This window comes from Eretmochelys imbricata, chromosome 3 (assembly GCF_965152235.1).
Source record: "Eretmochelys imbricata isolate rEreImb1 chromosome 3, rEreImb1.hap1, whole genome shotgun sequence".
Classification (NCBI taxonomy): domain Eukaryota; kingdom Metazoa; phylum Chordata; order Testudines; family Cheloniidae; genus Eretmochelys; species Eretmochelys imbricata.
Genome location: NC_135574.1, coordinates 7,872,310 through 7,889,633, shown reverse-complemented (window position 1 = coordinate 7,889,633; position 17,324 = coordinate 7,872,310). Strand labels below are relative to the sequence as shown.

Below are 17,324 nucleotides of genomic sequence, written 5' to 3'. Positions count from 1 at the left end.
CGCCAGTGAGTATTCAAAGGTAACAATTATTGAAATTCAAAGTATTTGGGGATTTTTCTAATAAGAAATCCAGCTATGGTATATGATGGGAAAATAACAAGTTATCAAATAAATTATTAATAATTATCTACTGGTAGGTTCAAAATGAAGCTACCACTAGCTTTTACTTTCGTTAATTTCCAGATTGCTGATCATTGGGCATCCTAGCACTGATGTAAGCACAATGACAGCTGGCTTTAAAAAGGCAAAGCCAAACTTCAGCTTCCTGATACAAAAAACCAGCACCAATGGGAAGCATGAGAATACTGAGTATTATCACATCACTGAGAAATGGACTCCAAGTAACACTGTTGTAGGAGCTTCTCCTTTATGTTGAAAGCAAATCAAGCACTGGTTCCATCCTCTTCAATAACCCGGTTCATGCTAGTACCATGTGTGATGTGGGTCATTGGGTTGTTGCTGAGATCCCTGATGCTGCTGTGACGTGACTGTTCATTGAGCCGATGTGAACTGCTATGCCTGGAGTGATCAGTCAGTCGTGACATGCTGCCATGAGGTAGTCTGTCTTCTATGCCTCTGTAGCTGCAGGGGGTATACCTAATTTATAAAAACAAGGCCAATTTCATTATTACCGCAGGCAAGAGAGAGAGAGGGAGAGTGTGTGTAAGTATGTAAGTAAATAACTCTTGATTATATATAGTACTATGTTTTTATGAAAAACAGGAGGACTCATTCTACTTGGCTCTGCCACTGAACTCATGTGTGACCTCTGGCAAGTTGCTTTACCTTTCTATGTTTCCCCCCCATCTATAAAATGAGGATAAAGATAATTACCATAGCACCATTCACACATTGAGAATAATAATTTGGTGAGTAAATACAGGTTACCCAATGGTCACTTCAACTAAGCTACTTTTTTTTTTTTTTTTTAATTTCAGTAGAACTACGACAATTTACTCCAGCTGAGGATCTGGAACGTTCTTCAGTTAGTCAAACTCACAGAAGTGTATAGAGCAGCCGTGCTCAAACACTACACTGAACTTGGAAAAGATTTTGTTTCCCAGGTAGTAGATACTGTACACACATGGCACATTCTGTCTCAGTAGAGAAAGAGCTGTTGGCTGCATTCATACTCTGACTAATTCATACACTCATAATGACTGAAAGAAGTTACGGTGCATTTCCTCTTTCCAACCCAGATGTTAAAGTTCTTTAAGGACCAAATGGAGAGGATATAATCACTAGTTTGGGAAGGTGAATATTAGCAGAGGTTCAGAATCCAACCTCATGGTGGCCAAAGCATAGCCAAATGAAAAAGTGCAGGTAGTGACCAGGATTCCCCCTGCTAATTAATTGCATTTACACTAGAATTTTAAACTATGCATGGAACTCACCTGCCATCACGGGACCTATGCAGGCTGCCATGGTAGCTGCTTACTTTGCTGTGGACACTGCCTGCTTTGCTCCTCTGGTCATCCATCATAGCCAGATGAGTAGATGAAGCATGAGTGGAAGTCCCCTGAGTGGAAGTGCCCCTTGATTTTCGGATAATGGGGGTATTAGGATCCCTCAGAAGTGACTGAGCAAAATCGGGCTCCTGCAGCACCTGGCGGCTCTCATTTACAGCTCTAGTCAAAATATGGAATTGGAATAATTAATGTTAAAATAAAAAAATACAGCAAAGTGATCACAACAGCTCTTCCAAACCGGCCTATGCTATCATTAAACATGTAGCTTTAATACACACATCATGGTCAAAATGTTACAACTTTGTACCTTAAGAGCAGTGAGGCAGAACAGTCAGGCCACTTATTTAGATGCCTACATATGGAATGAGTTGCCTAATTTTAAGCACCCCAATCTGAACATTTTGGCCAATGCTTAGAGAATTGCCCTGTAACCTGTAATTGCTCTTCTAGCACAGGCATGTAGGGCATACGGTAACATAATTGCAATGTAAATAAAAGCTTTGCCATTACCTCACATGACCCCAGCAGCTTCATGAATCCTATGGATCATGCAAGAACTAGAAGCAGTGTAATTTTCTTTTAAACCTGGAATTCCCTTATGGCCTTAACTCTGGAGTGTTCAGAGATATCGCCACAAGAACATCCTTGAGATAGTGCAGGAGATCAACATGCCCAGATTCCTGCAGAAGCAGTCATCTACATAAACAGAAAAAGTTACTACCTTCCCCAGAATGATATTTTAAAAACTGAATTATAAATGTCCGTAAAAGCAGCATATTTTGTGAAGTACAAAGTATACAGAATCTGTCTTTGCCTTAGCTCAATGATTGTGGTTCCCAGCCTGGTTTTTTGGAGCCCCTCTGTGTGGGATTGGTGGACGGGTGCACTTTTAGTATCCTCTAGCTATGCTCTGGCAGAGTTGCCAGTAATTTTTCCATCCATTTGATCTCTTTTTAGTCATTTTGTAGAATGGAAAACCCCCCCTTTTTTTAAGCTCTCGTTTTTGTTTCCCTTCCCCTAGGGTCTCCCCCCTCACCTGATGGCCCCTTCTTCTCATTCTCCCACTCATCAAAATGCTACACTGTCTACTTAGCATGGGGCTGTCCATTGACAGCTCTGTGAAGACAAATCAGCTCTGCCTCTCACTGCTGATTTATCTGCAATACAAACAGGAGAGAGCAGCTTGAGCCAGAAGGCTGGTGCGTACTCTCCTGCACCGGTAAGGGCTACCACAGGAACATGGCAACAAGCCTGAAAGCTTCAAGGAGCCACCCAGTACTTTAACTGAAGGAGAATGTTTAGGATAGAGCAACTGGTATCATGCAGCTTTCTCTACCCCACTGCTCAGATCCTCCACCCTATCTCCTACTCCATTCAGACTAGTCTGTCACCTCCAGGGATGTCCAGGCTAGGAAATATTGTCTTAGTCTCTACACAGCCTTAGTTGAAAGGGTGTATTTAGGTAGATAAAAGATTTATTAATTATACTAAGTTGCTATGAATCTTATACAAGTGACCACATTTAGTAGGTTACCTTTTGTCTTAAAATCTGCCCCAACTATATTGAGTGCAATTTTCCTCCATTTTTAGTAGAAGACCACTTTAGTGTTAAGCACTCGATTTGTCAGTCCATTGAGATGTCACTTAAGACAGATTTCACTGGAATTAATTGTATTATACTGCAGTTTGGTAGGGGCTTCAATGCACAATAGAAGGATTAAGAAGTGTACACAACTGCTGCAGAATCATGGTGGAAAACATGTTTGCTTCATTTCAATAGAAAGGATCAGTTGTCTAGCTAGAGAGATGGTGCTTATAGAGAAGGAAGCTATACTACTGCACACTTCAGAAAGTGACAAAAATGTGCAGTATTGTGGCATATCCCATTTCCTCTAAGAACAAGGAAGCAGAATAGCTTCATAATAGATGAAGAATGTTAATTTGATTCTGTTATCGAGAAAACAATCGGGTGCAAATACAGGATGGGTTTGTTTGTTTTTTTGTTTGCTTTTCAGATATACTGAACAGTGCAGCATTTCTAGGCAAGTTGCCTCTGCTGCCATCCCCCTCTCCAAGAAGGAACTGGTTTGGACAGGATTAACTCGAAGTGCTCTCTCAGGATTACAGGCGAGAAAGGGTTTATTTGCCAATATTACACTGGTAAGTCTTTCACATAACAGCACTCACTCTTTTTTCCTGCGTCCATGAAAAAAGCTGGCCCATTCAAAGCAGGTCTTTTTACTTCCAACCCAAAAGACAGAAGGGATCCCAACTACTAGAGCCATAAGATACTTCATCAGAAAGAGAATCAGGTCTGGGCGACTCATCTGAGAGATCTAGAGAGAGGAAAACAGAAAAGAACATGTTGCACACCATTATATAGTTTGCTACTCCAGCTATTAACTAATTTAAAATAACTGTCTCAGCCTTGAGCCAAAGTAAACATCATCAGGGTTCCTTTGTTTCACAGTTCTATAGAACTTCACAGAATAATGTGCAGGCTGGTGCAGTGTAAAAACAAACGATTCAACTGCTGCGAGGTCTTGTATTTCTGGTCTGGTGTGGTGTCTGCTGAACAATTTTGAAATATTATAGGTTAAAAAATGAGCCTTTATAATTTGCAAATAGAGATAAACTACATAAACCCATGTGCTCCAACTTCTGTTGGAAAATCAATAATACAGACACCTCCACATCACGGAACATATTCAACAACCCCTTGTCTCTTATTCCAGTGAGGAGCAGATTCTTGTTTTCCATCCCCTAGAGCCTTGGTTTGTCAGCAAGATGCTACTACACGATTCTTATTCTTACTCCCCATTGGATGATTCATGAAGAAACAATCACAGCTTATACTAAGTCCTTATTACCAAACAAACAAACAATGCGGGCACTCGTTTGACAAAATTTATGATCAGTACATTTTGAGAACTTCTTGAGTTGTAGCCGCAAGACATGAACCATAAAAAAAACCAACAAGATTTCAAGCTGAAGTTCAAAAGAACTAATTTTGCCTGAACCACCCCACCCCATAGTTGCAAGTAGAGCTAATTCACTCTGCATTCTCTGCTTTGCACTGCTATAGTATCCCAGAACTATTCACTTGACACTTTCACTAAAACCGTCACAATTAAAAAAATACCCTCAGTCTCAGATGTCCACAATCAGGAAGCCATTTCCTATCTCAGGATCTCCAACTTCTGGTCAACCTTCATTGAAAGCTTCCACTGGCAGTATACGATGTGCCATTAAATGATGTAGGAAATAATCTGAGGAGCAGAATACCACTACCAGAGATGTGCTTCATGCAATATGGTCTTAAACATAAAACACTCATTTCCTGTTTACTAGCAATATAAATATTTACTTAGAGTAAAATCAGAAAGCAGTGTGATGATCTGAACGTAATACCATGCATACAATGCCCTAAATTAACACTGGGCAAACAAACAATGATAAAGAGGTCTTTTCACAGGAAGAAAATTCAACTGGAGTGTCATCAAACAGGGTTCAGCAGCTATTTTATCAAGATAACTTTATAAAAGCAATGGAGTGGCTGATGAACTACTGTCTACTCAATTGCATCTCATTTTCTGATGTGCATGTCAGTAGATGTACATACCAGTGAAGATACAGTAGTAATTATTATAACTCTTTGCATCTCTGTAGTGTCTTCTCTTCCAAGGATCTCAGAGCCCTTTACAAATAGTAGCATTTACTTTTGATGTTGGCAAGTATAATCATCCCCATTTTACAGATGAGAAAAATGGAGGCACAGAGAGGTTAAGTGACTTTCCCAAAGTCACACTGCACATCCATGGCAAAAAAGAATACAAACCAAAATTCATGACAGCCAGTCTTGTTCTTTAACTACTATATGGCATTCCTTCATCATGGACATAGATTTTTTTAAAAAATGATTAAACCAGAAACACAATGAGCATTATCATGAGACTTTTCTTTGAGTTCCTGTTTGAATCAAGTGAGCTCAATTTTCCCATTGTCATTAGTTTGCTCAGCATCTCTTTTAATCTAGTTTCCATCACTTTCCGCCAAAGAGAAACCACTGATGTTGAATGCCTTTGACAATACTATAGACTTCTCCATATTTTTATCCATTTAACCATACAAAACTGGTCTGAAAGCTTTCTAGGTGGTATTGTACACAACCCTATTATGGTGATGGTTTTTGTTTCTTTGTTTTTTCTCTTTTAAGTGGACCATTCTGTTGATATCAAACAAGTATCCTGAATTAAGCTTTCAAAAAAATAGCCTAATTACTACACAAGAAGTACATTTTATACAATTTGAATAGCTTTGAAACATGTAAATGGGGCACTAACTTGGTAGGAAGCATCATTTCCTAATGAAGATTAAAAGATTTGGATAGACTTGTAAATACAAGAGTCTATTCCCTGCATACTGGACCAAATTCTCTACTGACATAACTATAAATGACTTATTGGATTTACACCATCACAGAATTTAGTCCATTGTATTAATATTATGAAGTTATGCCTCTGCTACCAAAGCCCCCAATGATCTACTGATCATTATAATGCCTGTTTCACAGGATATGCTCTGAAAAGTACCACGCTTAATTCAGTGCTTGAATCACAGCATACCATCATTTTAACTTCAATCAGGAGTTGAAGTTAACTCCAACTTCAAGGAGTTTTATGTTGGTCCTGCTGTTACCTACTAGACAACCCTGTGTGTGAAGAAACCTAATCAATTTCCCCCAAAATATCCTTATCTGAAAATCTTATGATAAAAATGGTCAAAAGAATAAAACTTAAAAACCACGCCAATTATAAACTGTACCCTAACAACAATCTTGTAGACTTGTGAATGTACAGTATCTCCTAGTCCTATAGAAATGAGGCATCATTGTTTACTACTGAAAATAATTGAATCTTCACTGCATAGATTAAGTGCAAGCCAATACTTTAATACAAATGTATTCATCTGGATTATATCAGCACTTTTGGGTTCAGCGCATCCATGCTTGGTGGATTTCCAAAGGGTCCCAGGTGAAACTTTATATATAAACACACACACACACACACACACATATTATATATTGTGACAGGGTCAGGCCAGATGGCTACAGGAGAGTGATAGAAGGCAGATATATTAGCCCCAGGTTAAGTGGGTCCCTTTTCCCTGGGTCAAGTAAAAGGGAAGGTTCCAGAACAATCAGGAACTTTCTGGAAACAATTAAGGCAGACAGGTTGATTAGAACACCTGTAACTAATCAAGAAGCTGCTAGAATCAATTAAGACAGGCAGGTTAATCAGGGCACCTGGGTTTAAAAAGGAGCTCACTTCAGTTTGTGTTGTGCGACCGAGGAGCAAGAAGCTGAGAGTGAGAAGGTGTACTACTGGAAGACTGAGAAGTACAAGCATTATCAGACATTAGGAGGAAGGTCCTGTGGTGAGAATAAAGAAGGTGTTGGGAGAAGGCCATGGGGAAGTAGCCCAGGGAGTTGTAACTGTCACGCAGCTGTTACATGAGCCACAGTAGACAGCTGCAATCCACAGGGCCCTGGGCTGGAACCCGGAGTAGAGGGCAGGCCCCAGGTTCCCCCCATCCCTCCAACTCCCTACTTGATACCGGAGGAGTTGACCTGGACTGTGGGTTCCACCAGAGGGGAAGGTCTCTGGCCTGTTCCCCGATCCACTACGTGGATCAGCAGAGACTGTGGGGATTGTTGTTCTTCCTTTTCCCCATGCTGGCCAGTGATGAAGCTAACTGAGCGAACAGCAGATTTGAGCCACAAAAGCGGCCAAACTGAGGGCTGCCGTGAACCTCTGAGGCAAGCAAATCCGCCAATAAACGCAGGACCCACCAAGGCAGAGGAGGGACTTTGTCACTATATATATGTGTGTGCGTGCACACACAAAAACCACCCCCCACTAACTAAAACCCTCAAATTTTATTATTCGCTTGAGATTTTTTTTTAAAGTACTTTAAGTCTCTTCCCCCCCCCCCAAAAAAAAAAAAAAGGAAAAAGAAACACTATTTAAAAACAAAAAAAAACCCTTACATTCACCTCTGGAAACTGAAGTTTAATATATAGACTTCTATTTTAACCCATTCAAACTAAGAGTATGTATGTGCCTTAAACCGAGTCCAATACCTCCATAGATTCTACCACACTTGTTACAATTAGCATAACAAACTTGAAATTATTCCTCTACAACCATAAAACTGAGAAAACGAGGTTTAAAACCCAAAAGCTCATAGCACATTTCCAAAATGTTTGGCACTTACATAATTTCAAATCTAATACAATCATATGCTTTCACAGGAACTGTTTTTTTTATTTTATTTTTTAAAGAGTCGAAGTATGCAAAGCCCAACCAGAATTTACCCTCAGGATTTCATTTAATTTTAGTCCAGATGATTTCCAGTTATGCTATGCGGCCCTTATGCAGAGAGTGGAAAAAGTACAATTTACAGTCGTCAAGCATCATAGGATTTGAGACATTAAGAGTATTGAGTCATATGAAATTACATATTTGATTTGAACTATCCACACTCCTACCACCATTTTGTTCAAGCACAAAGCATTCTCCAAAAATATAAATCAGCAGAGTATCTTAATGTAATGGAAACTACTACTACTTTAATCTGATTAAGCCACACATCAACATCTCTAGAAGTGGAAGTTTTCTGTTTGCAGGCAGTGGCTAAAATATCTTAACTTTACTAGATGCCTCATCAGCAGTACTTTGATCTTTGTTCCAATGATCCTCTGGTTTTCTAAGCTTCCAAATAGGTTAGAAACTCTGAGACCTTAGATTCTACTCTCTCTCTCCTGAGGAATCTAGATTATTGGACTACTGGGGTGACTATGAATCTGCAGAGGCAATATACTCCAAGGATTCCAGGCACATATGAGAACCTTTACTTACTCCTCCAAGTACTGTATCTGCAGATCTCTAGTTCAGAGAATAGCCAACAGCAGCAATTTCCTGGGGAAGAGCTCTGGCAAAGAAGTGAATCAATATAGCATGATTTATAGATCTGAAATAAGAATTTCCTCAAGTTTCATAACTTGTCTAGGTCAAATGTAAATGAGGATGTACAATGCTGTGACTGAATTTGTAGGACAATGATATAAAACTTCATATAACTTCCATATGAGTAAACTGTGTGAGGAGGAGAGAATGGGCAGAATTCCCAGTTTCTTTTCATCTCCTGGAAGGAGACAGTGAATAGGACGACAAAATCTGTGAAGGAGGATGATTTGGGGAATACTGGGCAGTCTAGATGCCACAGAGATCTGTCCTTACACCTAATCTAATAAATGGTTACAATATCATCCTTTCCTCCCACTGGCTGTATCAGGATTTGCTGGCTTGTCTGGCAGAGCTCCTTGACATCCCACTGTCAGAAAGTAGGGAATAAGTCATTTAAGTTTCTGACATGGATGAAAAAGAACAGGAAGTTTGTCCTGCCAATAAATGAAGGGCTTCTCAGAGCCTCCAAAAGATATGCCTTATATGTACTTCAATGCCATTTTATTGCTACTCGATATACAGTTTTAATCTAGATTTCTTTTAATCAGGGTTTGTATGAGAACAATCAGTAACTGAGAAGACATTGTTGTATGCAGTGTTGCTGTAGCTGTGTCAGTCCCAGAATATTAGTAAGAGACATGAGGTGAGTGAGGTAATATCTTGTATTGGACCAACTTCTGTTCAAGCTTTCAAAAGCCTCTCTTACCAACAGAAGTTGGTCCAATAAAAGATATTACCTCACCCACCTTGTCTCTAGACAAGAATTTCCTTCAATTTCCTTACACTTAAGATATAAAAAGAGGTAATGACCAGCACAGAACCAAGTAATGTTGCAGTCCTATTAACAAATGTGTCTGTGCATTGATAAAGCTACAACCCAACACACAGACCTTGAAAAGTCAAAGAACAAATGGTCCAGTAACACAGTCAAAAAGAATGAGTGGTGCTCAGATCAGCTGGCCAAAGTGGTAGGAAAGGAATTGATAGTGGTAGGAGCTATAATCCTCTAAAGTCTAGATTCACAGTGAAAGTGGGAATCCAATATAGCAGTGCTTCTCAACCAGTGGGTTGCAATCAATGGTGTTTGTGTGTGCATAGTCATACTTTCACAATAAAAGTGTAAGGAGGTTGTGAAAATTCTTGACTTTAAACAAAACGAGTTATCAACCTGAAAATATTGAGAAACAGTGCAACTGAGTAGTCAGAGAGCCTTTCAGACAGTTCAAGGTGTGTATTTCCCCAAGACCAGGGATCTGCAGAGGCAATTCTTAAAGGGGAATATTGTTTCAGATGTTGATAATAACTTTTGTGATTCCACTCATCCAATTTAGATGAATCCTTTTCAATAAGGCTTACAGGCAGAGTTCTCCTCCTGCATGAATCCTTTTTGGCAGCATTTCCCAAACTTTTGAAAGCCAAGAGCTAAATTGAGGAAAATGAAAACAATCACAACCCTCTTCAACCCTGCCATGTGCTGCTAAAGTCTCCCTATATTTTAGAATACTAAATTAAGTTGTATATTTAGAACATATCAAATTTTTATTTGATAGCTCTTTGTAATTTGAAATTCTTCTCTAACGTTTTGATGAGCAGTGAAATTGTTAACAATGTTAACATTTAAAAGCATCATCATTGGGCTCTGAGTTAGCAGCCATTGACATTAATTGGGCAGTTTACACCTCAGAGCTATTGCTTCAACCTCTTTGCAAACTCGGAAAACATCACTGCATTTTTTACACTTGGGTCACATTTTGAAAGTTTTTCCCCCCACAACCACAACAGCTAGAGACTGATATTTTTAAACAATGATGTGTCAGACTCTGGAGAGCAAATGAGAGGTCTAGCTGCACTCTCCGCCATCTTCTACAGGGAGTGCTCTAGTTTAGGAAACCCTGCTTTACCTTAAGGGCCCATCATACTGTGTATATTTACAATCAGATGTGTCTTACTCCGCTAGTAGGGCCCATTGACTAAAATGAACTAAATGAATGAATAAGTTAGGGAAAATGTTAAAAGAGTGACCAGATCACAGTCTGACAACAGGGGGCAACAAAACAGAAATGGAGGAGGAGGGTTTTCCTTTCTTCCCCTGTAGCTCATGCACTACATCAAGACTGTGACTCGGATTACACATTAATTGCTTTTAAAGCCTTTGGGTCCACACACTACTTTAAGAGTGAGGATTTGTGGAAACATCTAAAGCAGCAGCATCCACTCACTCTGAGCAGAAGCTAAGGTTGCCAACTCTGAATGAAGCTATTCTGGGAGATTCCCGCCCCCTCCCCCACACACGACATAATGTCATTTTCTTAAAATAGGCTATTAAAATCTCCCGGCGTGCTTTCAATAGTGACTGGGATATCGATGCTGATTCCGGGAGACTTCAGGCCAATCCTGGAGGGTTGGCAACCCTAGCTGAAGCACTCCTACAAGAACACACAAAAATAGGGTATTAATGTAAAATAAAGGGTTGAAATTTAAGTGCAATTGAAAATATCATTTGGGAGCTAGACATTTTGACAAAACCTTTTACAAAAGATAAAATCCAATGTGGGAGGGGAAGAATGAAGATACCAAGTCACAACTCACTCAAGAGTCACAGAAAGCTTTTTTCTTTTAAAAAGCATATTTTAAGGAAATATCACCACTATAAAAAGTAGCTGAAAAAAGATGCATCCAAGAGTATTCTGGTTCTTCTTTCAGCATACCAGAAAAGTGGATAAAAGCTACGTCAGTCAGCAGGGGCTTACTGTTATAACCTGCTGCAAATACTAAAGTTTATTTTTTAAAATCCCCCAAGTTGAACTATTGATATAGACTGTTAAAAGGGAAAAACTGAAATGCTATTAAAGGATTAAAAGTGCGTGTGCACCTCTCCTACTGACTTTTCTACAGAACTCGTTGCATCTGCTGATCTAGGCCTCGTTAAACGGCACAAAACAAATATTACGATGACAAGAAACACCAAGAATTGCATAACATGAAGCACTGTCACAGGATTTTGTCTTCTTTACCCACACTAATGAAGAACTCTATTAAATCAGTACTGAAAGAACTTGTACTGTAACTCACTCATGAGAGAAAAGCGTTAAATACAATCTGGCACACATGCACTCCATCTCCGTGGCATAAAGAAAGGTCCCACTTAAAATAAAATCCCTTTTAACTAGTGACACGCTGGCAGACCAGGTGTCCGCTCTTGCCAAGCCTCAGCCAAGCACTGACAAATTCATTGCTGGAAACCAGTCCAGCTCACCTGTGTGTTAGTATGCTTAAGATGAGATAACTTGGTCTCTTGGGACTGGAAGCAACCTGAATCTTTTATGATCTTTGGTGTAAAGCACCCATCACTAAGTCCCGCTTGCCTGGGTGGCAGGATAGACTGGATTGCCCAAAGGGATCTTCTGTGACTCCATGACAAGACTGTTATAGTGCTCCAGGAGTTCACATTTGTTACTGGGTTGGTGAAATCTAATTATAGAACATATAACCCATTTGGGGTCTCTCCCCTGCCTTGTTGACAGTCTGCCCTGAGGTCAGCAGTCATGGTTATGAGCCACTCCAGACAGCATGACAACTAGACAGTCTGATGATCAGAAGTAGGAACATGAAAATGCTAGAAAAAGCACAGGCTTTTTATGAAGTTTGACTTGACCAATCCAAATCCCGAAGTGAAGAGTTCACAGAGAGTTTAAAGTCAAGTTCAACTGTAGTTATTTAAACAATTGCACAAAATGTTATATGGGTTAAGATACTATGGGTATCCTCTTCAGAGGATGAAACTGCATCTATAGTACTTCTCACTTTAAAAAAACAACCTTAGATTTTCTTTGTTGCATTTATTTAAGTAAAAAAACAACAACAGTATGAAGATAATCTGCCAACTACAATGAATAGACTTCAAAGACTTTTTAGTGAACTATGTCCAAGGCATTCCTGTTTCATATCACCTTTTAGGCTTTGGTTCATGACACATACTGTAGCAACTTACATGGCATGACATCTCCTTCAACAAGGACAAGTGCAGAGTCCTGCACTTTGGATGAAAGAATCCCATGCACTGCTACAGGCTGGGGACCGGCTGGCTAAGCGGCAGTTCTGCAAAAAAGGACCTGGGGATTACAGTGGACAAGAAGCTAGATATGAGTCAACAGTGTGCCCTTGTTGCCAAGAAGGCTAACGACATATTGGACTGCATTAGTAGGAGCATTGCCAGTAGATCGAGGGAAATTATTATTCCCCTCTTTTCGGCATTGGTGAGGCCACATCTGGAGTATTGAGTACAGTTTTGGGGCCGCCACTACAGAATGGAGGTGGACAAATTGGAGAGAGTCCAGTGGAGGGCAACAAAAATCATTAGGGGGCTGGGACACATGACTTATGAGGAGAGGCTGAGGGAACTGGACTTACTTAGTCTGCAGAAGAGGAGAGTGAGGGGGAGGATTTGATAGCAGCCTTCAACTACCTGAAGGGGGGTTCCAAAGAGGATGGAGCTCGGCTGTTCTCAGTGGTGGCAGATGACAGAACAAGGAGCAATGGTCTCAAATTGCAGTAGAGGAGGTCTAGGTTGGATATTAGGAAACACTATTTCACTAGGAGGGTGAAGCATTGGAATGGGTTCCCTAGGGTGGTGGTAGAATCTCCATCCTTAGAGGTTTTTAAGGCCTGGCTTGACAAAGCCCTGGCTGGGATGATTTAGTTGGTGTTGGTCCTGCTTTGAGTAGGGGGTTGGACTAGATGACTTCCTGAGGTCTCGTCTAACCCTAATCTTCTATGATTTAGGACATTCGCACACCTACACAAATGATTTAGACACAGGGTACATTTACCCAGCAAGTAGGATCCAGATGTAGCAAGTCTCAGAGCTTGGCTTACAGAATCAGGCTTGTGGGGCTCATGCTACAGCACTAAAAAAAAAAAAAAAAAAAAAAAAACTCTGTAAACATTCAGGAGCTGGCTAGAACTCTGGTTCTGAAGTGGTGCCCCCACCCCTCTTCCTAGCCTTCAGAGCCCTAGCCAGAAAAATCTACACAGCTATTTTTTAGTGCTGTAGCATGAGCCCGAGTCTCAGACTTTTATTTAGCATTACAAGTGCTGGCCTGCCACTCACACTTCTCTGTCAATCTTATATGTTATCAGGGAACTTCAAGCAAATAATTGAGACAATCTGTTTCTTTAGTTTCCTATTCGGCAGCTTTGCAGATGCGAGGGAATCCTCGTACATTGTAACAAATGTATAATACGAAAAGCAAACATAAGGACACTTTCTCCTTATCAGGCTGTCAAGGGCTTTCAATGACCTAAAAATATTGACAAGTCAAGTCTCTCTCATAGGCGTAACAGAACTGAATGCAAGAACATAAGAATGGCCATATTGGGTCAGACCAGTGATCCATCTAGCTCAGTATCCCATTTTCTGACAGTGGCCAGTGCCAGATGCTTCAGAGGGAAAAGAACAGAACAGGGAAATTTTGAGTGATCAGTCCCCTGTTGCCCAGTCTCAGATTCCAGCAGTCAGAGATTTAGGGACACCTAAAAGATAGGTGAGGTATGACTTTTCTTTACAAAAGCTGTGTTGACTTTTCCCCAACACATCATGTTCACCTACGCATCTGATAACTCTGTTCTTTACTATAGTTTCAACTAATTTGCCTGGTACCAAAGATAGGCTTACTGGTCTGTAATTGCCAGGATCACTTCTGGAGCCTTTTTTAAACATCAGTATTACATTAGCTATTGTCAGTCATCTGCTACAGAGGCTGATTTAAGCAATAAGTCACATACCACAGTTAATAGTTCTGCAATTTCATATGGGAGCTCCTTCAGAACTCTTGGATGAATACTCTCTGGGCCTGGTAACTTTTTATTGTTTATCAGTTTGTTCCAAAACCTCATCTATTAACCTCTCAATTTGGGACACTTCCTCAGATTTGTCACCTAAAAAGAAGGGCTCAGGTGTGGGAATCTCCTTCACATCCTCTGCAGAGAAGACCAATGCAAAGAATTCATTTAGCTTCTCTGCAATAGCCTTGTCTTCTTTGAGTGTTTCTTTAGCATCTTGATCCTCCAGTGGCCCAGCTGATTGTTTGGCAGGTTTCCTGCTTCTGAAGTACTTAATTTTTTGCAGGTAGTTTCTGTGTCTTTTGCTAGTTGCTTTTCAAATTCTTTTTTGCCTGCCTAATTATTACACTTGACCTGCCAGAGTTATGTTCCTTTCTATTTTCCTCAGGTGGATTTGACTTCTAATTTTTAAAAGATGTCTTTCTGTCGCTAAATCACCTCTTTTACTCTGTTTAGGCATGGTGACTGTCATCTTACCATTTTTCTTTTAATTTGGGGTACACGTATAGTTTGAGCCTCTATTATGGTGTTTTTAAAAGTTCCCATGCAGCTTGCAGACATTTTCACTTTTCCTTTTGATTTCCATTTATCTAGGCTCCTCATTTTGGTGTAGTTCCCCTTTTTGATGAAAAACACTACTGTTACAGGTTTCTTTGGTATTTTCCCGCCTAAAAGGATGTTAAATTTAATGAGATTATGGTCATTATTACCTGAATGGTTCAGCTATACTCACTTCTTGGACAAGATGCTATGCTCCATTTGGTCTCCATTTAAATCAAGAACTGCCTCTCCTCTTGTGGGTTCCAGGACTAGCTGCTCTGAGAAGCAGCCATTAATGGTGTCCAGACATTTTATCTCTGCATCCTATCCTGAGGTGACATGTTCCCAGTCAATGTGGGGTAGCTGAAATCTCCCATTACTGGGTTTTCTGTTTTTGTAGCCTCTCTAATCTCCCTGAGCATTTCACAACCACCATCCGAGTCAGGTGGTCAGTAGTATAGTCCTACTGCTATACTCTCATTATTGAAGCATGGAATTTTAGTGATTCCATCATAGTGTCTGATTCATTTAAGATTTTTATTACTATATTTGACTGTGCTTTCTTTCACATATACTGCCACTCCCCCACCAGTGTGACCTACTCAGTCATTCTTATATATTTTGTATCCTGATACTAGTGTTCCATTGATTATCATCGTTCCACCAAGTTTCTGTGATGCTTTTTATATCAATATCCTCATTTAGTACCAGACAATCCAGTTCACCCATCTTAGTATTTAGACTTCTTGTATTTGCATACAAGCACTTACAAAATTTATCAGTATTTAGTTGTCTGCCATCATGTGATGCAATTGAATGAGACTCTCTCTCTTCAGTTCCTACCTGACCTTCATCAATTTCCACTTCACCTCTTTACTAGGATATAGAATATCCCCTTTAATAAATCCTTCCCGAAGGGATGTGTCTGTCCAATCTATGTACTCTTCCGCACCTGTCGGCTTTCCCCAGCCCTTAGTTTAAAAACTCCTTTACAACCTTTTTAATTTTATATGGCAGCAGTCTGGTTCCATTTTGATTTAGGTAGAGTTCATCCTTCCTGTATAGAATCCTCCTTTTCCAAAAGTACCTAGTAAACCAAAATCCCTCCTCTGAACACCATCATCTCCTCCACACATGGTAGACCCTGCAGTTCTGCCTAACTGGTCCTGCGTGTGGAACTGAAAGCAGTTCAGAGAATGCTATATGGAGGTACTGGGCTTATATCTCTTACCTAGCAGCCTAAATTTGGCCTCCAGGACCCCGGCTACCTCTCCCTACATCACTGGTAACTACTGTACCATGGACCACTAGCTCCTCCCCAGCACTGCACATCGGTCTGACTAGATGTTTCATGAGGTCTGCAACTTTTGCACCCAGTCGTCAATTTACTACGCGGTCCTTTCAGTCATCACAGATCCAACTATCTACATTTCTAATAATTGAATTCCCCATTACTAGTACTTGTCTTCCTAATAATAGGGGTCCCCTGCCCTGGAGAGGTATCTTCAGTGTGAGATGATACTATGACAACTGGAAGGAGGGTCCCAGCTATGGGATTGTTTCCCTCCATTTGAGCTTGGTGTTCTTTCCTTCAGACTTTCATCCTCAACAGCACAGAGGCTGTCACCATTCTACTGTTTCCCAGAAAGTCTTGTCTGTCTTCTGTCTCCCTTGGCTTCTGTTCAGCCACTCTAGTCTCAAGAGCCCATACTCAGTCTCTGAGAGCCATTAGCTGCTGGCACCAAAAGCACACACATGCCACCTGCCCACAAGGCTAGAAATCATAGATGCCACAAACAGTGCAATAAACTGGATAGCCCCCACTCTGCTGCTAGACTTCTGCCTGCATTATTTTCACTCTTGCAGGAAATTTTGTTTGTTTGGTGCACATACGTATGTGTGTTTATTTTTTGGGGAGTGGGGTAGTGGTATTAGCCTAAATGTAGAGAAGGTTTATTAGGTTTTATTTATTTACTTAGGTTTATTATTATTTATCTGGCTCACACTCCATCTCTAAACTCTCTTGGAAATTCCCGCTTGCTAGCTCCTCTGGTCACCCATGAGCTGGCTTTTTAACCCATTCTCCCCTGAGTTAGTCCCATTCCGTTATCAAGAGATCCTAAGGGATTAGGGCTCAAAAGAAGGCAGGTTAGACCCTTGTTAAGAAGCTCTCAGCCTTGCCTAGCAGGCCACTGGGCTCAGCACACAGCCCCCCCAAAAGACCACACTGTAAACTTCAATCAAGCAGGCCCAAGGTAACCAAGTGCACACAATACACTCACCCTAAGGGTCATGTCGTCACTCCTCCTCCACCTGGAGTACTCCTTTGCAGAACTCCCATTTGCTGCTCCTGTTCATTAACGATACCTTATCTAAATCAACCCTGGTGGCCAGCCCCTGCATGCCATATTGTACGTGCTGCCTCTCCAAAAGTCTGAAGACCTGT

At 40.6% G+C, this 17,324-nt stretch overlaps 1 protein-coding gene across 2 annotated transcripts in view; it reads right to left on the bottom strand.

Annotated features, from left to right (window-relative positions):
- Positions 1-383: 383 nt before the first annotated feature.
- The window catches only part of FZD3 (frizzled class receptor 3), a 99,647-nt gene continuing 82,706 nt past the window's right edge, over positions 384-17,324 (bottom strand). For both annotated transcript variants that reach the window (XM_077812341.1, XM_077812342.1), the window contains exons 5-7: positions 3,657-3,805; positions 1,395-1,628; positions 384-597 (exon numbers count right to left, since the gene is read on the bottom strand). In XM_077812341.1, the coding sequence (XP_077668467.1) occupies positions 384-597; positions 1,395-1,628; positions 3,657-3,805 (597 nt within the window). The remainder of the gene's footprint in view (positions 598-1,394; positions 1,629-3,656; positions 3,806-17,324) is intronic.